At 54.2% G+C, this 20,557-nt stretch overlaps 1 protein-coding gene across 1 annotated transcript; it reads left to right on the top strand.

The window, feature by feature from the left end:
• Positions 1-1,332: 1,332 nt before the first annotated feature.
• On the top strand, positions 1,333-9,689 carry COCSADRAFT_300966 (uncharacterized protein). The gene has a single exon (XM_007699909.1). The coding sequence runs from the start codon at positions 1,416-1,418 to the stop codon at positions 9,294-9,296; it is 7,881 nt and encodes a 2,626-aa protein (XP_007698099.1). The 5' UTR covers positions 1,333-1,415; the 3' UTR covers positions 9,297-9,689.
• Positions 9,690-20,557: the final 10,868 nt, after the last annotated feature.

Genomic DNA, 20,557 nt, shown 5'->3' with positions numbered 1-20,557 from the left:
CTATGTAATTCGCACACGGCAGGGTACGGGGGTATTGGACCAAGCAAGAAGCATTCGAGGGCGGCTTGTACACGTCAAGTGGTGGAGGGGAAGTTTGGTGAGGAAACAGAGCCAAAGGCAGGCGTCAGACGAGTGAGGCAACAGACGGCACGACTCAGCACGTCACGGCACGAGGATAAGATGGTGGGGGTTCCTTGGGCCGCAATTGCACCGGACACTGGGCGCACATTTTTTTCTTTTCAAGGCAGGGTAGATTGCGCCCTTTGGGGCGGACTCGATTAGTTTCAGACTTGATACCCGATGTAGATGGCACAGTAGTGGAAGAATAATAAAAAAAAAACACGGAGCTAGTGAGCAAAAAAATGGCAATAGATGTGGTTACTTTTATTATTATTATTGCGACGCGAACTTGGCGGCGCATTAGCTCTGATGGAACAGGTGGGACCGTTTAGGCTTGGGTGGGAGTAGGCTAGTGGTCGAACAAGAGGCCAATGCGTGTGGTGGACGGGGAAGATTTGCAGAGTGCAGGTAGGCGTGAGATGGCTACCGATGGATGGGCGGCGGCATGGATATATCATCAGCGTCATGAGCATGCGCACATGGGCAGCTGCTTGGCACGGTCTTTTGGGGGCGTGCTGCAGATAGACACACGGACAGACCGGCGTATGTATGCACACACGTAGTATAAGTATGGAGACGACGTGGTGGCCGTTGACGCGCCCGTAATGTGTGTGGTGGTGCGACAGTGCCAGCTGCCAGTCCATCTTCGTCAATCGCCAGTTGCCATCTGCCAGCCGCCAGCCGCCCTCGGGCAGCATACGAGCAATGCACTGTCTGCACGGCCATGGACGCACGCAAGACAGGGCGTGGAGATGAGGGCCCCAGCATACCATCGGCAGCCATGCCCACACACACACGCAGACTGAGCTACTACTACGCATACGTATGATCCGCACGAAGGAGCATTTGCCATAGCGGGTGCCCATTGGCCTAGCCTTGCCTCGCCTCCAGTCGTGCATCGAGGCTAACCCTTGCCGCCAGCTCACTCTCGGCTGGCTGCCGGGGCTTCTTTGCCAGGCTAACAGGCTAACAGGCTAAGAGCAAGCACCTCAGCTGCCTTCTACCTCACCATCGTTGGCGACCACGACGCCGAGCGGCTGCTCTGCTTTCTGTCGTCTGGCATTGCGCCTCTCTCCCGCTGACCTGTCTGTTGCAGCCTGCTCTGTGTAACATTACCATCACGATATGACGATTTGAACGATTCATCTCATCTTTCTCCCTCTCTCTTACCTGCCCTCTACAGCGATATACCTAGCAGCGCCCGCCTAGAGCTCCATCTCGTTTGCGCCCAACCCATTGCCCGCCCGCCCTCCTAATAACCACCCACCCGCATCCTTTGCGCTCCCATCGTCACCATGTGGAGCAGGCTGACGGGCTCTTCGGGCGCCTCGCAGTCGCCAAAGGACGACGACGCTCGCCGCCGCCGCACCACCGCCAGCGACTCTACGCGTTCTAAGCGCGACCGGGATCGAGATCCAGATACTCGCTCCGTCGTCTCCTCAACATCCACCCGCAAGCCCTCGCTCTCTCGACGCGACACTGCGCCCTCGTCGACGGCCTCCTTCACCACTGCTTTTGACGACATTCCGCGCTCACGGGCTGCACCAAACACTGACCCAAACAGCGACTACGACAGGCGTCGCGACGACCGCCGCAGCAGTTACGCAGAGTCGTCAACATCCACCATGCGCAACGACCGCCGCAGCAGCTACGCAGAGTCGTCAACATCCACCATGCGCGAAGACAGGGACAAGAAGAAAAAGTCAAAGGATAGCAAGTCAGATAAGCGCCGCTCATCGCGCTCAGAGCAGCCGGCTAGCGTGACGCCGACGGGCGGCTACCGGGGCGACATTGTTGACAGCCCCAAGTCACCCCAGCGCAGCTACAGCGAACAGATGGGCAGCGACGGCCTTTCGCGCTTCCCCGGCCAGGCAGGAGCGCCCATGATGTCGGGCGCTCTCCCCGTGGGAACCAATGGCCTCCAATCATCATCATCATCACAATACCAAAACCAACCACAACCACAACAACAACAACAAGGGCACCACTATTCAGATCACGTGCAGAGCCAGTTCCCTGGCCAGGACCCTGTGAACTTCGCCTCTAGTGCCTTGCCTGGCGGCCATCCTTTTGGCGCGGCTGCCGAATTCTACAACGACCAGGGCCAGTCTGTTGGTCAACAGCCCGGCGTGAGGCCCCAGCCCCCATCTGTCATTGTTGGCCAGGACACACCCCATCTCATGTCTGCTTCTGCCCAACCTAACCCCGTTGCCGACACCGGCTCGGGCGCGGCTGCAGACTTCTATGCACAAGGCCCTAGCACTTCTTCATCCAGGCCTCCACGGCCGTTGAGCTCATCCATGCCTGGTGCCTTCGTCGACGACACACCTGCGCCGCCGAAGCCGCCCCGCCCGGCGTCATCATCGAGGCCGGATAAGCCAGGCACCTTTGGTACAGCTGCTTCAATGGTCGGTGCTGCTGCCTTTGGATATGCTGCTGGCCACAGTTCTTCTAGTCATGAGCATTCGGCAAGCTATAGCAGCTCGTCGAATGTTCGTCCCCCTTCATCATTCTCGTCATACACTAATACAGCCCCTGCTGCCCCTGCATCTACTTATAACATGTATGGAAACGGCCCTAATACCTCTAATTCCAACGCCAGCAATGGCACCCATCTTCCGTCACATGCCGCAGCCGCCTATGGAAACGACGATATTCCTCCACCTAAGCCTCCGCGACCAAGCAGGCCCGAAAAACACTCGTCTGGCAGCAACGCTGGACTCCTCGCTGCTGGGGCTGCGGGGCTGGCGGCATATGCTACACATCAACACAATTCCAGCACACATGAACACTCCCATTCACATACTCATACACATTCACATTCGCACGGCACCTCACAACATCACTCGGCTTCTGGCGCTTCCAATGGTCACCAAAATAACGGCCTTCCACCAAGTGCTTACGTCTCAGGCGGCATGGCTCAGCATCATCAGCATACCGGTCCTGTTTCCCGGTTCGTGGACTGGTGGAAGGACTATGAGGATGTGCAGAAGATGGAGGAGTACACCGAGTACATTGGAGTCTGTAAAGGATGCTTTGACCCACGCTCGTCCGTCCTCGATGCTCCACGCAAACACCACTACTACAAGCGACGTTCTAACGAATTCATGCGGCCTTCAGGCGGCATTGAGAAGCAATCTCGCTACAACCTGAAGGAGAAGAGGTCACAAAACTCTATTTCGGGCGAGGAAAGACGCAAGACGAGCAACAGCGCTGCAGGTTGGATGGCTGCGGGGCTAGGAGGCCTCGGCCTTGCTAAAGCTGGAAAGGCTGTATGGAACACAGCTCGGGATGATTTTGACGATACCTACAGTATCAAGTCTGGACGCTCGCGTGTGTCACGTCGTAGTAGCAGTCGATCACTCGATCGCAAGGGTTATAGCTACGGTTATACAGGCGTTCGCCACAGGAGTCGATCTGGCGATCGCATGTCCAACATGTCTGTAGGCGTTACAGGTGACAGGAAGGACCGTAAGGCCCACAAGAGTCGCCGACATTCCCGAGCAAGCTCCAGCTCCAGCTCCAGTTCCGATAATGGCAAGTCTGGCCTGATTGGTGCTGCTATTGGTGCAGGTCTTGCGGGAGCTGCTTTGGGAGCTTCCGCAAGCAAGAAGCGTCACGCCCGCTCCAAGTCACCCAAGAGGGTCCATGTTGTGCATCCCCGCCGAGACAGCAACGATGATGAGCGAAGCAGAAGATCCCAACAACTCCGACACAAGGTATCCCGAAGCTCGACTTCTGGAGCGTCTGTCATTGAGATTGGCCAAAACCATGAACATGAAGGCGGCTTCTTCCAAGGCTTCTTCTCAGCTCCTCCGCCAAAGGAGAAACGTGTGAAGCCGGCTAGCCTTAAGAAAAAGAAGGGCGGCTTTTTCAACTTCACCAATGCTTCGACATCTTCAACCGACTCGGATATGGCCTTTGGCACCGGCTATGTGAGGAGACGGAGGCGATCGTCCCACAGCAGACGTCCGTCACCAAAGAGGCGCAACTCGGACGAGCGACTCAAAGCTTCTCTCATTGGCCTTGGTGCTACTGCAGCAGCAATCACAGCAGCAAAGGCTGGCAAAGGAAAACGCAGTCGTGACGTTAGCGTCGTCAAGGAAAACCGCAAAAGTCTTAGGGATAGCCAGTCTTCCCGCACTGGTTCGCGTTACGGAGACGACGAGTGGGAGGACCTGCCAGATGATGGCCCTTCTGACTCTGCAAGCGATGGCGGTCTCGTCTACGGTGAACATGTGCTGAGGAAATCCAAGAGTAATGATTCTATGGACTCCAACGGCTCAGGTACCAACAAATGGGGTTGGCGTTGGGGATTCGGCAAGAAGAAGAGGAGGTCGTCCAACAACCTCTACGACAACATCGCCAATACCTCGCTCATTGCACCTGCCGCAGCTGGTGCTGTGGGAGCTGCAGCAGGCGCAGCAGCTGTTGGAGCTACCCAAGGGCGTCCCGATAGCCAGTCAAGCAGTGCACAGACGCTGCAGTCAGTGTATCCTGTTGCGCCTCATGATCCTAATGCGTTCTTCGATGCTCGACGTACCAGCTCAATCGCGACATCGCAGCCTTTGGTCACCTCGGGGCCTGGTTCTGTAAGCCTTCAGCAGCCCCAGCCCATGCATCAAGTCCACGGAACCGTCTACACTACCCAAGCACCACCGCCGGCTAGTTACAATGCCCCTACGGGCCCTCCAGTCTTCTCGCAAGTGCCACCGCAGCCCCAAGCCCAGAACATCATTATCAACAATAGCAACAATCAATTCCCGCAACAACCTCCTCTTCGCCGAGCCAACTCTTCACCCATCCAGACCTCTTCATGGAGGCGAGATGCTGCTATTGCAGGGCTTGCGGCCACAGCTGGAGCTGCTGCAATCTCAGCATTGAAATCTGATCGTCCACCTAGTGCATCCAGCAACGTGCGTTTCGATTTGACACAAACACAGACCGAAAAGGAAATGCGTGAGCGACGCAGACAGCAGGAACGAATTGAAGAGGAGGCTCAACGTCGACGCGAGCAGCAGCGGCTCGACGACGAGGCAAGATGGGAAGAAGAGGAGCTTGCCCGCCGAGAGCAGCAACGCCGAGATGATCAAGCACGACGACTAGAGACGGCACGTCGTGAAGAGGAAGAACGCGTGCGTCGGGAACAGCAACGACAAGAAGACGAAGTCCGCAAGGCGGAAGAAGAGCGGCGCCTAACACTGCTTCGTCTAGAGGAGTCGAAACGCGAGGATGAAGAACGCCGTCTGACACTACTTCGCCAAGAGGAGACAAGACGCGAAGAAGAGCGCCGTTTGATTCTGCTCCGCCAAGGGGAAACAAAGCGCGAAGAAGAGGAGCGTCGTTTGACTCTACTTCGCCAAGAGGAAACAAGGCGTGAAGAAGAAGAGCGTCGTCTAGCTCTGCTTCGCCAAGAGGAGACGAAACGTGAAGAGGATGAACGTCGCCGTCGCGAAATACAACGCCAGCAAGACGAGGCACGCAAGTTCATGGAGATCGAGCGCTTGGCGAGACTTGAAAATGACCGTCGTCGTGACGAGCACGAGTTGGCAGCACGTCAACTGCGAGAGGCCGAGGAACGCGAACGCCAACAACGCTTGGCTTTCCTAGAGCACCAACGCCAGCTTGCTATCGAGGCCGCGGAGGAGGAGCGAGTGCGAAGAGAGCGCCGTGAGGCTCAGCAACAAGAGGCAGAGCGTATCGATGCTGCCAGACGTGAGGCTGAGATCCAGGAGGACCTGGAGCAACGACGCAGGGGGCGTGAGCTACAAGATCCCAGCAATCGATTCGCAAGTGTCCAAGCCCGACAGCTGGAGGAGCAACCTACAGGTGACTCAATCGCCTCGACTGCAACTGTCGTACAGCGCAAGGAAAAGGAACTGAAAGACAGAGAACGGGAGGCCCTCAAGCCAGAAAAGAAATCCTCTTCTGTTGCTAGTGCTGTTGCTGCTGGTGCCGCTGCGGCAATTGTAAGCGGTGCCATCTCCTCCTACAAAGACAAGACCAAAGAAAAGGAGAAGGAGAAGAAGGAAAAAGAGCGCGAGCGAAAGCGTGACCGCAGCGTCAAGCGCCAGTCTTCTTCATCTTCAAAGAGCAGTGAATCCAAGCGCGGAAAGACGCGAGAACCCACCAGTGTCAAAACGATTGAGCCCAGCAGGGTCGAGCAAGACATGTTTGATGAAGATATCTTCAACCCAGATCTTTTCAAGGAACCAACCCGCCAGGATGCCCGCGAGGTCCTCCGAGATTGGGAAGACCGGTATTCTGCTAAACCTGTGTCCCAGGCCGAATTCTTTGCTCCTCGAGAGCTCTTGGCTGACGACAACCTGCCCAAGGTTAAACCTGTAGACCCCAATGAGGGTGTCGGCGATCTCCAGATGTACTATGCGCATGAAGATGCTCCTTCCGGCCAGCCAATCTTGCCTCCATACCCACCTTCTTACTCTTTCACTGCTACAAGAGATGGGCGACCAACCAAGCAACGGCCGCTACCGATACCAGTACTAAGCCTTACTATGCCTACACCTCCAGGCAGTCGCGCACCATCTGTGCGCAGTGTGTCGCCTTCTCCCGTTCGAACTAGGGAACCCGTCAGGGACACGAAAGACGATTACAGGCAAGAAGACTCGAACCGCGCAAGGTCTAGGGTCAGTTGGGGGGAGAATCAATTCCACCACTTTGATGTGCCTACCCCCGAGTCTTTCCGCGAACAATTCGTCTCCGATGGCGATCTCAAGAGGCAGCAGCCAAACTACTCGACTGATCAGGTCACTGTGGAACGCGAAGTACCTACGTCCGCATACATACCCTATCAACCAGGCACCCCTTCGTCCAGCGAGTCAAAGGAGACCACCCCAAGCACACAGTACGTTAGCGATGATAACAGCTCAACTTGGGACAGTGTTGTGAGTGCCTCTGCCTCTTCGAAGGCGAGCGAGAGGAATGAGAATACTCCATCGAATTCTGCCTCTGGCTCTGCTGTTTCGAACGTCTCGGCACCCCCACCGCAGAGTCAACAGGATGAGTACGACTACAAGCGCATCAATGCGTCACTCCTAAGTAACCCATTTTCTGACACGAATATGGCACCTTCCACAATTGCTGCATCACTCATCTCAGCTCCGTCGGCCATCTCAGCTCCATCAATCATCTCAGCTGCGCCATCGACAAGCAGTGTACAGACGGCGTACTATCAACCTGAGCCAGCGTTCGACATGCGCATGATGCCTGAGAGGAGGACTACGGGACCTGGCTTTGTCGAGGGCGAGATTCCGGACGACCCTATGCCGTTGCATATTCCGGGCAGTTTTGAGGAGGCAGAAGAGTCCGAGCCACCGACACCTACGATGGAGAGTTTCGCGTCTGCAGTGAAGAATGATACAAAGGGTAAGACGTCTAAGAGTACTGACTCGAATGTAGTTTTGCAGGATGTCCCTCGGCAGGTTGAGCCAGAGCCTTCCGTGGTTTCCAAGTCGTCAAAAGGGAAAGGGGTTGAATCAGACACCAAGTCGAGCAAGAAGGACAAGGAAAAGGAGAAAGACAAGGAAAAGAAGAAGAAGAAGAAGTCCTCGAAAGCTTCGAAGCGAATCAGCGTTGATACTTGGGAGTTGGACGAACCCAGTCCACCGACAAGCCCCATCCTCGAACGTGGCCCTCGAGATATCGAGCCAAGAACTGTCGAGCCATCCCACTCTGGCGGGTCGTCACGGACAGCTGACCACGGCCAAGACTATCAACCATCAAAAAGTGCATCTCGCAGCGATGAGGGTAGCAGTGCCAAGGTTTCCACCGCTGCCTTGGCCGGTGGTTTCGCTGCTCTGGTAGGCACTGCTATATCTCAAGACCGAGACAGAATGGCTTCCGATCTTGAACGTGCCAGACGTAACCTGGAGTCAGTAGAGAAGCCCTCAGCCCGTGACTCGCACTCGTCTTCAGCCAACAGCAACCGTGCACCTGAAGATCCTGCAAAGAATGTTACCATTCCCAGCTACGCGTTTGAGGGGGTGGACGAATTGGCCGATAAGACGCCTAAACGCAGGAGCGAGAAAAGGAGTAGCAGCAGCGGCAAGTGGTCACCATCCGTCGGATCGCCTTTGAGGACAGAGATGAAACAAGAGGACTACATGGGCGCTCGTAACAACTCTGATGGTTCCAAGTATCAGCCACTTGTTGAAGCACCCAAAGTGCCTACTGCTACTCCTTTCACAAGCACGTCCGATCCTACAACTTCCCGTAGTGTAGCCGACTCTGGCTACTATGCCCCTGACGATTTCACGCACCCCGAATCTAACGAGAAGGAGTCTGATAAATCCTATTTCGCGAGCTCGAATGGCAATACCAGAGACAGTCAATCGCGCGCCTCAAATGCGGAAAGAAGCAGACGTTCTGACGACGAGGACGACTACAGACGGCGCAACTCCTTCGATGATGACATTGGTTCGATCGCCTCGCTGAGCTACAAATACGAAGATCCCGACCGTGAAGAGCGACGCCGCAGACGTCGTGAAGCCAGATCCGAAACCCGTGACAAGAGTCGCGATAAGAGCCGCGACTACGATGTCGGCGAAGGCGAAGAACGAAGGCGAAAGCATCGCCGTCGCGAGACAGACGAGGGTGCTGATGATTGGGACACGCGATCTACGTACTCGGAAGCTCGCTCTGATGTCAATGGCGAGCGGAGGCGCAGACACAAGAGGAAGGATTCATCGCCAGACAGAAAGACAAGATCTCGCTCAGAAGCAGCGTCTGAATATGGTGACTTGTACGACGAGCCAAAATCTTCCCGCAGACGTTCTAGGCGGGAGGACGATGACACTGCTTCCTTGATATCTTCTTTTGCAGGATGGGATGACGACCGCAGCTCCCGAAAAGAGAAGGATAAACGATCGAGTGGTCTCATGGGTCTCTTTAGCAGCAAGTCGAGAGAAAACCTGGCTGAGGCTGCTAGCAAGCCTTCCAGGTCGAGAGATGACGATGATGAAGAGCGCAAGCACCGGAGACGGAGACATCGATCAGATCGTGGTTCTACTTACGGTTCGGATGATGATGATGTACGTTCCACTATTTCAAGCACTAGCCGCCGCGAGAAGAGGAGCAGAAGCAGTCGCAGCGAGAGAGATGGAGACAGGGCGGATGCTTATGATGAAAAGGTACATCGCTCTTCTTATATGCGATAGCGCGAGTGTTCGCAATGTATTTAGAATGAATGTTGATGTTCTGTGCTATAGGATCGTTCCCGCGCTCGAACCCCGCCCCCGCATGTCGATGAACAAGAACGCCATTCTTTTTTAGACCATCGGGCAGTGGCCGCAGCAACTCCACGTCCACTGCCCGTAGGTGAGCCTGTAGATCAGGTACCCAAGGGTAGTGGCATCATCCCTGGAGATCGGGCCGAAGTTCGTCTCCCAACATTCGACGACGCCCAACCCCTCACCGCCTTCGACCTTACCGAACGGCCCAGGACACCGCCTGAACTATCATTCGAAGATAGCCGCGCGTTACTGACTCGTCTTACTGGACTTCAGCCCTGGCTACTCGAAGCCTTCCCAGACGAGCTTCCTCCCTTGCCGCTGTCAAGGCCAAGCTCGCCGACTAGGTCGCCAGAGGTAATCAGTCCAGTAGCAAGCTTGGCCAAGCGTCGCATGTCCTCGACTGCGGTACCACTACGCTTCCGTAAACCTTCTGGCCCCCCAGCGGTTCATCGCGACCTTCATGCTGAACCCAAATCGGTAACAAGTCCCCTCTCTGAGCCATCTCCAAGTCGTTCTCGCCATTCCAGGTCACATTCTACAGAGTTCAAGTCTTCGCGTGAATTCCGGCCGCTGTATCTTGTAGAGCGCAACCGCAAACCCGATGAGATTGATGAAGTGCTACCACCTCTCCCACCAAGTACCGCTTCTTCAGTGGTTTCTGGTGCTGAGTCAGATGGAGAGTATGAGTCTGCCTTGGAATCACCTCACCAGCGTGCTGGGCTTTTGTCTAACCACCCGTATTTTGATTCTTTGGGCACTATACCAGATCTTGGCCCACCTGCACGCGGCCCAGAACTTCAACACCCTGAACTTGTAGCCCGTGAGATCGAAGAAGTGCAAGAGTCTGGACAAGCGACTCCCAAGGCCTCTGACTACTTTCCAGGCGAACTGTCCGAAAAGGTGCACTCTGGTGGCCCAAACTATGAGTCTCTCGCTGCAGCGCTTGAGGAGGCCAAAGCAGAGAAGCAAGATGAGTCTACTGATGATGCTTTCATGTCAACAATGACTTCCCCAGAATTTGCAACGCCGCTTGAGAAAAGCGCTCCTCTTGACGATAGAATGATGCGTGATATCTCTACCACCCGCGGTGGGCCTTCGTCTTCGACTTCATCTAGACTCCAGGACGCTGCTCTTGGCCCAGCTGTGGCCGGGCTTGCCGCTGCAGCAATCAAAGACCACTTTTCCTCACTCAGAGGAAGCAAGTCCAATGATGTGGCTGAAAAGATTCAAACAGTTGCTCAAGGCAAGCAGCCTGAATCCCGATCTAGTCGAGAAGCTGCAGACGAGCCGGATATCAAGGGCAAAGGCAAGCAGAAGGAGGGCAAGTACGCCAAAAGGGGTTCTATTGCAGACTCCACAGTTTCTACTCTAGTTGACTCAGGAAACTCACAGTACACGCCGTCATTTATCGACAACGAGGATGATTGGAACAAGGATCCTTCTGAGTCTGTTGTGACGGACAATGCTACGCTTGTCGGTGAACCTTCTGCTAGCACGTTCGACGCCAAGGAGCGATTTCGACAAAAGATTCTGGACAGCACCGCGCCGCAGCAAGACCAAGATCCAGAGATCAGGCGTGCGACTTTCGACAAGCCTCAAGTCACCACCTTGAAGGAGATTGAGTCTTTTGAGAAACCAAATCTGCAGCAGGACTTGCCCAGTGAAATTGCTCCTGATACTCCCAAGACTCCGCTGGCGAATCGTGAACAAGTCGCTGCTGATATTGCAGTGCCTGAGCCGGTTGCTGAAGAAGATACCGCAGCCATTACCCCAAAGGCTAAGAAAACAAAGAAAGAAAAGAAGGAGAAGAAGAGCAAGAAAGGTAAGCGCGGCAGTCAACAAGTGGTCGAGCCCGAGTCTGAGCAATCTTCTCTACCCGGAACTCTTGTTCAAGAGGAAGAAAAGAGCTTGACATCGTCGCAGCTACCAAGGGATGTGATTGAACGGGAGATTCTTCAACCTGCTTTCGAAAATGTTGACACGCCAGAAAAGTCCGAATCACCAGATGTCCCAACTCAGCCCAAGGTTGAAGAGAAAGAGCCATCTTCCCTACTCGAAGCAACCGTTCAAACAGAGAATATTGTAGCCCCTCCAGAGTCGCAGCACAACACAATTCAACGCGAAACTGTCCAATCCACTTTCGAGGATGTCGACCCAAAAGAAAAGTCTATTACGTCGGAGACCGCCACTCCCGCGCCCGTTGACAATGAACCCAATCCGGAGGTTCCGCTGAAGCCTCTCGGCCGCCCAGCTCAGCCACAAGTCCAAGAGCGACCCAGTACTGCTGAGACAACCGAAACACCAAAGGCATTCGTAGAGGAGTCTCGTCGCGCCTCTACAATCGAAGGCCATTCGTCAGCATCAAACTCTGGCTGGGGATCCAGTCTATGGGGTAAGATTGGCTGGGGCGGCAACAAGAAAAAGGCTCCAGCTTCACTTACATCTTCTTCGCCTCCTTCGTCGCCGAAACCGCAATCATCGGTTCTCGCTGCCCTAGCTGCTGCTAGGGAAGAAAAGAGGCGCAAGTCGTCAGGCCCTCTTTCACCAACTGCGCCAGTGGGTGAGAAGAAAGCGGTCGAGATTGCACCGGAAGTGGATGTGGAGGATGCTCAGGGTAAGACGGAGGAGGTTAAGGACGTTCTGCCTCCCATTGCGGCCTCTTCCGCAGCTGATGAGAAGACGTCGTCTGCACTCCCGTCCGCGCCAAGTGCTGCTGCCCCCACTATGGAGAAGCCTGAGCCTGTTGTCTCCGAGAAGACAGAAACAATTGCGAAGGAAGAACCTGCTCCTGCTGTGTTTGTTCCGCCTCAGAGCAGCTTCTTCACTGATGGCGGGAAGCCAGCATTCAGTTTTCCGATTACGGTGGCAAGGGCCACGGAAGAGAGAACTACGCCTGGTCAAGATAGTACGCTTCGAGAGCAGAAAGTGGAAATCAAGGAGGATGTCCCTACTTCGGCCATCGAGGAAAAGACTCAAGAGGCTCCTGTTTTCGTCGCACCACAGAACGCCTTTTTCACTGATGACGGGAAGCCATCTTTCTCGCTCCCTCCGTCACCTGCCAAGCCCAACGAGCGCAGCGTCTTAACTGAACCTGCAGCTGAAGCTCCCTCTGAAGAACCAGTCTCACGCGAATCTCTACCCGCAGAAAGCGAGAAGAAGGCCAAGAAAACCAAGAAGAGCAAAAAGGCCAAAAAGGCAGAGCAGGAGGCTAAGGAGGCTGAGACATCGTCAGTTGTTGAAGCCCCTACATCTACTACCGAACGGTCACTGGAAATTCCTGTCAGCGAATCCGCTCCTGAGCCTTCAGTCGATGTGGTCCCAACTGTTGATGAGCCAAAACCAACTACTGAAGCTCTCACCTCGGAACTACCATCGAGTTTGCCTGTCGAAGAAGCCACAGTGAAAGATCAGGATGCAGTAGTCTCAGAGCCCGCGACATCATCTTCTGTTCCTGAAGTGCCAGTCAAGACGAAGAAGGAGAAGAAGAGCGGTGTTTCCACACCCGTACTCCTCGAAGCCGAACCTTCTTCTACCGCTATCTCTTCCGAGTCCGCCGAAGCGCCCCATGATGCACAACTCCCAACTGCTGAAGTACAACTCCCAGGGCCTTCAGAAATAGATGCAGCCAGCATCCCTCTTCCAGCGCAGGAGGTGGATGAAGACCTTGCTCTACCACTGGAGACGCAAACGAACAGGGTCGTCCCCGAGGTTACGGAGGTAGATCCCGTCAGTATCCCTCTTCCCGAACAGCAAGCGGATGAGGAACTCGTCGAGCCACCTCAGACGCAGACAAGTGAAGTTACTCTGTCCGCTCAAGAGAAGCAACCCGAGACAGCAGCCACCGAAGCAATTGTTGAGACTGAGCCCGTCGCTACTCCAAAGGTCAAGAAGAGCAAGAAGAGCAAGCGCAAAAGCGGTTTAACCACACCCCAGCTTGAGACTGATGTCGTACCCGAATCCGTCATCCCTGCAGTCGAACCTTTTGCGCCAATTGCCGAACCCGCCGCAAGCACCGAGACTAGCCAATCTCGCGATATCGGAGAGCGTGTGCCTGCTAGCCAAGCTGACGTAGTCGAGCCATTTCACCTGGATAAGAGCCTTGATGCTGCAATCATTCCTCTGCCTGAGGATAAGGCCGATGATGAGCCTTATGAGCCTTTGGAAGAGCGGGAGGCTAGTGCTGGAGATGTTGTTCCTGTTGGAAAGATCACAGATAAGGTTATGGAACTGCCTGTTCCTAAGGAGAGCACGGTCGACAACAAAGACATTGTTTCTGACCACGTGGAGCCCGTGCAACAGGAGTTCCGAGCGGTGCCTGTATCAACAGTTGATGATGTGGAAGTCCGATCCTCGAAGAAAGACAAGAAGAAGAGCAAGAAGGTAAAGGACCTGGTTGAGGAACCTAGCACGCCAATTTCTGGGGTCCCTATCGATACAAGCAAGACCAAGCGTGATGTCCCGTCTGCTGAGCCAAAAGCGGAGCAGTTCGTCCCTGAACAGCCTATCGACAACACAGCATCTGTGCGAGATGCACCAAGTCAGGATGTTCAGCCATTGCCTGTTCAGACCGAGGCTCCGGCCACAACTGAGCTCATCTCTGAGCCTTCTACACCTTCGAAGAAGTCCAAGAAGAAGAAGAAGAGCAAGAAGAGCAAAGCTGAAGAAGATGTACCTGCCACGCCTACTGTTGAAGCAACTCGCGAGCTGGAGTCTGTCGCCGAACCTGCGCCAACTACTGACATTAGCACCCCTGTACCCGAGCAACTTGCACACGTTGAACCGGCTTCTGAAGTCATCTCGGAACCTGTTGTCTCTGATACTCAAGAGCCATCCGCTACAACGCCAGCACCAGCCGAGACCGTCATTGAGGGGCCAGTCTTTGGCCCAGTCGGACCCAACGAAGAACTTACACAGCCTGCCACACCACTGGAAGAAGAGCCCGCGACGCCGTCAAAGAAGTCTAAGAAGAAGAGCGCCCAAAAGGACAAATCTGTTGACTTTGGATCTTCTTTTACTGAGGAAGCATCCAATGCCAAAGCCAAGCCTCAGACTTCTGTCGAAATTACTCGTGATGAGCCTGTTGCTGATGTCCAGCCAGTTGCAGAAACACTGGCTCAAGATGTTGTGGAGCACCCGGAGACACCATCTAAGGAGAGCAAGAAGAAGGCTCAGAAGGAGGCATTGCCTGCCGAGATCGAGGCTGTTACACCTGCCGCTGAGCTTGTAGCTCTTCCTGAGACTGACGATAAGGATTTGGACGAACCTACGAGCGAAGAGAAGGTTGAGCCTGGCAAGGAGGAGTCTAGTGTACCCGCTGCTGAACCTGTAGCCCTTCCCGAGACCGACGACAAAGACTTGGAGGAGTCAATTGAGAAGGAGCAAATTGGAATTGCCAAGGAACCTGTGATACCTGCTGCCGAGCTCGTAGTCCTCCCCGACGTCAATGATAAGGATCTTGAAGAACCTGAGCTACCAAAACAAGAGGATACTACTAAAGTGGAGCCTACTATAGCCCCCGCTGAACTCGTTGCCCTTCCCGAATCTGACGACGAGGACTTGGAAGAAGCCGCTCCCTCCTCGCAGGTTGATGCTGCTCGGGATCTGCCTCTTTTCCGCGAAGTTGATGTTAGTGCCCCCGACACTCAGGTGGAGTCTAGCCAAGATGTCTTTGCCCCCGCTGTACCGGACACGCCGGTTGTCGAGGCTGAGCCAGCTGAGCCAACGCCGAAGAAGAGCAAAAAGAAGAAGGGTAAGAAGGGAAAATCCATGGATATTACCACCGAGTCAGGTATACCGGTTACTGAGGAACTTATGCCCCAGTTCGATAACGCTTTTGGACCTGCTCAAGACAAGGAGGCGAAGAATGTCCAGGACATTGAGGCCGAGCAGCCTTCTCTGCCAGCAGGAAGTGGTCTTTTCAATGAGGTTCCATATGATTCAGTTGCCGTTCCCATCGCACGCGAAATTCCAACCAGCAATGAGACAGATGAGAAGGCAACCCTTGAGTCCGCCAAAGAACGAACTGCCCCACAGGAAGAGCCATCCACAGAAGCTGGCCCTCAGCCAGAGTCTATTCCATCCGAGACCCAGTTGGAGGCTGACGCACCTGTTGCTATACCACTTCCCGATTCACCCAAGCTTGAGGCCTCAGTCGATGTCGATGATATTCCCACCACTCCGAAGAAGGGCAAAAAGAAGAGGAAAGACAAAAAGAGCGAGTCGATCTCTTCGGCTCAGCCTCCGGTCACCGAACCGGCAACTACCGCTTCAGGAATCGTAGACGCTCCTCAACTCAGTGTCACTTCGACTGAAGAGCCAATCGTACAGGAAGTGGTATCTGAGCCTGCTACCTTTGAAGCTATCGACAAGTCAACCAAAGATGTCGTCCCAGAACAGATTTCGCCAGTTGCAATCGAGGCCGAACGGCAACCACAAGAAGCCACTGAACTGGTGGAAGCTGGGCCTGTTTCTCGTGACTTGGTCACAGAACAGGGTACAGAAGAAGCGGCAGCACCTATCTCGAAGAAAGACAAGAAGAAGGCTAAGAAAGCTAAGAAGGCTGAGCTTGAGAGCAAGGAAGTTGAGACTCAGGATCCTGTTACTGGGATTACGGCTTCGGAGTCTGCACCCATCGACACTGCCAGCAGAGATCTTGCGCCGCAGGCTGAGACCGAGGCTGCGGTTGTTGTGCAACCCGAGACTGAATCCCACGATGCGGAGCAGAAGAAGCCAGAGACAGCTACCAATGTGCCACAGGAAACTGAGGAGTCCCAGGACCGATCAAGCGCACCCGCTGAACTCGATGTCGCTACCAACATTGGCCTCCCCGCATCTGTTCCCGGCACACCGGCTGTAGAGAAGACTTCCTTTTCTGGGCTTGAGGCTTCGGCGCCTGCGATTGTCAATGAGCCAGCAATTGAAGCACAGCCTGTTGAGAAGCCCCTTGTCACTGATGAGCCTGTAACTAAGCAGGAATTCACTGCCCAGGAGCCTCTTGAAGAGCCTACTTCTCCCATGTCAAAGAAAGAGAAGAAGAAGGCTAAGAAGGCGAAGCGTGAATCCATTGCAGAGATTGAGCCAGCTTCATCTACTCCGGTCGATGAGACTACCCAGAAGGTCGCAGATGAGACTAAAGAAGTACCATCCGTTGCCTCAGGGCCGGTCACATTCGTTGCTGCACCCGAGACTGGGAAACCAGATGTCACTCTGACCCCTTCTGACGAACCCTCAGTGGCAAACGAGCCTGTCGAGCAAACTGTAGAAGAGGATACTGCTTCGATGAGTAAGAAAGACAAGAAGAAGGCGAAGAAGGCTGCTAAGCTTGCTTTGGCTGCTGAGGCTGAGCCTTCTGAGCCTTCTGAGCCTTCAGTCATCACTGAGCAGCCAGTTGAGGAGATCAAGGATGTCTCTTCGAAGGATGTACAGTCTGTACCGCCGCACACTCAAGAGGAACCTGCTGTTGTAGCACCATCGGACGAGCAAACCCCTATGGCATTGCCTAGCCTACCACAGTCTGCCGATGAGCCCTTGGAACGCGATATCAATGCCCCAGTTGTTCCAGTGACCTCCGCCGATACCGGCAACAAAGACAAAGAGCCGATCGCTGTCAAGGAGGTAGATGCGGCAGTAGAGCAGGAGCAACCGACAAGTTCAATCTCTCACCCCGAAAATGCATCTGAACCCCCTACTCAGATTGACTCTGGTATTGCAACTCCTTCTACGCAGGCCAAGGACGACGAGGAGACTGAGCCAGTGGAATGGGCAAACCTGTCAAAGACGGCAAAGAAAAAACTGAAGAAGGCAAAGCGTGCCTCTATCGCTGAGAGCGAGCTGGTCCAACCGGAAGCCAATGTCGATCACGCATCGAAGGAGCCTTCTAGTGCTGAACAGTCTACTACTCTGCCAGTAGTAGATGAGTCCGCTGTTGAGGCAAAGTCAGCACAAAAACAGCTCCAGCCCCCAATTACAGTCGATGAACCAACAAGCGGTCCATCTTCAGCTGAAGAAAAGACCACCACTGATCCGATTCCTGGTGAAACCGTAAACGATGCTAAACCGCCTGACAGAGAGCCCGACGGCCCTCCTCCTTCATCAAATAAGGACAAGAAGGCGAAGAAGCAAGCTAAAAACAGCGAGTCTTTTTTAGCGGATGAGACGACTGAGGCAGCCAACTCTGATACTCAGTCGTCTCTGTCGATCCCTACACTTTCGGAGACTCAACTACCTTTCTCGGGGATACCGCCCTCATATTCCCAAACTTTTGCGAACGAGCTTGTTGATAGTGGTGTGAAGAAGGATGATGTGCAGGAGGCACGTGGAGAATTGGAGAAGAGCGGGGATGTTGTGGAAGGTGCAGTACGGGAGGAGCGGGAAGAGGAGAACGACGTTGCTATCGAAATTGCCAAGCAAGAACCAGAGGTTTTGAAAGAGGAGGTAATGGAGAAGAGTGTAGAGGATGTGAAGGAAGTGGAGAAAGAGTCATTGCATCGTGAGCAAGGAGCTGCATCGGTTGCACCACAAGAGCCTGCGACTGGCGATATTGAGCCTGCAGTTATGGAGAAGAAGATCGAGGATGAGAGGCAAGAATTGGTTGAACAGCCAGCATCCGAAGTGCCTTCCATGAGCACTGCGCCCGAACCTCCCGTCACTGAGCCAACGTCAACCACAGAGGTCGAGCCAGCCGCCTCTACTGAAGCCTCTGTTCTGCCATCTGTCTCTCAGGACGAACCCACTGTCGTGTCTATCGATGACTTGCCTGCTCTGCCAGCAACTCCCCAGCCTGAGGAGGAAACCAAGGAAGCTTTAGAAGAGACCGTTGCATTGCCTGTAGCACAGCCAATTGATACAGTGGCCGAAGTCAGGGACGAGGCACCTAGCTCATCGGAAGAGAAGGACCAAGACAAGAAGAGCGAGCGCGATTCTCACGTTGATGAAGTGGTGCCAGAAACGAGGGTACTAGAATCTGAACAGCAGCCTTTGCTCGTGGCTGAGGATGTAAAACCTATGGAGGATGTCGCACGTACTAAGAGCGATGTCGTCATTCAGCCGTCCGAGCCCGAAGTCCCGGCGGATGCAGTGAAGCAGCCCGAGACTGTTGCACCAGAAGTCACTGATCGCAGCATTGACATTGCAGCCCCATCCGACCCCGCTCTCTCCGAAGCTCAGCCATCATCAGAACCCGTTGTCGAAGAGCCAAGTTCTCCCAAGAAGAGCAAGAAGAACAAGAAGGCTAAGCAGCAATCTCAAAGTGAGATACCTGTTGAAGCTATCCTCGAGGTTCAAGTGCCGGTGCCACAAAGCCAGGAACCAATTGATCAGCCGCAATCCTCACGCGACATTGCTCAAGAGATCTTGCCTGAGCAGGCCCAGAAAGTCGAGGATGTTCTACCCGTGATCTCCACGCCTGCTGAGCCCTCATCTGATGTTCAGCGCACGCTGGTTGAACATGAACAACCTTCAGCAACACCTGACGAAACGGTACGACCCTCAACGCCAATCGCCGAGGATTTCGTGCATACGGAGTCGAGAGAGGTTGTATCTGAGCAGCCAGAAGAGCCTGTGACGCCAACGCTTTCGAAGAAAGACAAGAAGAAGGCTAAGAAGCAAGCTGATGCTGCAACACCTCCTGAGGTTATCCCAGACGTTCAACAGAAGACGGGTGACCAAGTTCAAATTCCAGCCATTGAGGATATCGTTGAAGTACCAAAGACAAAGCAGTCAGAACCTACACCAGAGACGACAACCGAATCTACCCAAGTCATTTCGGAGACACCTTTGCCAGAAGAGCGTGTGATTAATGCGCCAACTGAAGCGACCGGTGATCAGCCTATTCCAACACTAGTTTCCGAGGCTACTCCCGAAAACGCCACCGAAGCTGAGCCACTTACAATTCCAGTCGCTGAGCCTGAGATTCCGCTGGACGCTGCGCCGCTTTCTAAGAAGGACAAGAAGAAAGCTAAGAAGGCGAAGGCGAAGGCGTTGGAAAATAGCACCCCTGAGGTTGAGCCTACCAAGTCTGATGACGAGCTAGTCGTTCTAGAAGCAGCTTCTGTGCCTCTGCCTGAAGAAGAGAGTGTTGCGGAGCCTGTGCGCGAAGAGAAGCCATTCGTGGTAACTGAGCCTACTAAGGAATCTGACAATGCAGCATCTTCCACAGAGAACGAATCGGTTGTGCTTCCAGACGTTGTGCCGGAACCCATTAGCCAACAACCAACTGAAGTGGCACACGCCGACAATGCGCCAGCAGACCTGTCACGAGAAGTCCCCGTCGTAGAGGAGCCATCTGTAAACAGCCCGATCAATGATTCTATGAGTGGTGATGCATCCAACATCATCCCTCAGCAGGATGTTACTGTCCAGGAGCAACGTCAGATCGAGCCTAAGCAAGCTACTCTTCTACCTGTAGAAGACGTTGAGCCTGCCCTTGTTGAGCCCCCTTCGCCTTCGACCTCCAAGAAGAACAAGAAGAAGGCAAAGAAGTCGGAAACCGAGACACCAGTCGTTGAAACTCTACCTGAGACTGAATCTGCTATCGTCGCCACGCCAACTGTAGACGCTGTTCCCGCTCCCATCACCAACGTGCAAGATCCTATGGTAGCTACCGTCGAAGAACAGTCCAATGCTCGAGAGATCGAAGCCCCTCCAGAGGCTGTCGTTGCGTCTGAGGAACCTGCCCCAGCGCTCGTCCCTAGTCCAGAACAAGTCCCCAACGAACAAACCTCGGTACCAGCCCAGACTGAAGAGCCAGTACCTACTGAAGAGACCAAGGAAGAGACTATTGTTGAGACGCCTGTCCTTGATCCCAAGCTAAGCAAGAAGGAAGAGAAAAAGGCTCAGAAGCAGGCGGCCGCCCTCAGTGTCGAGCCCGCCGTTGAGAGCGAGACTATGGTCGAACCCATTGCTATGCCTGCAGCCGAGTCCTCTGTACTCCCCGATGTCATCGAGCCCACGTTGACTGAATCTGTTCAGCGACAGCCTCTACCGGAGCCATCTCCAGTCCAAGATCCCCTTCCTGTACCTGAAGCGACCCAGAATGTGTCTGAGCGTACCATCGAAGAATCGAGTGCAGGACCCGTCGAAGCTCAACCTCAAGATATCGACTGGGAAGATGCAACCGTCCTCTCTCCCAAGAAGTCGAAGAAGGCTAAGAAGGACAATAAGAAAAAAACTGAGCCCGTTGCTCTTGA

This window comes from Bipolaris sorokiniana, assembly GCF_000338995.1.
Source record: "Bipolaris sorokiniana ND90Pr unplaced genomic scaffold COCSAscaffold_4, whole genome shotgun sequence".
Classification (NCBI taxonomy): Eukaryota; Fungi; Ascomycota; class Dothideomycetes; order Pleosporales; family Pleosporaceae; genus Bipolaris; species Bipolaris sorokiniana.
This window is presented reverse-complemented; position numbering and strand designations above follow the sequence as displayed.

Coding starts and splice junctions, on each gene's coding strand:
- COCSADRAFT_300966 (XM_007699909.1), top strand. CDS start 1,416: ATGTGGAGCAGGCTGACGGGCTCTTCGGGCGCCTCGCAGTCGCCAAAG.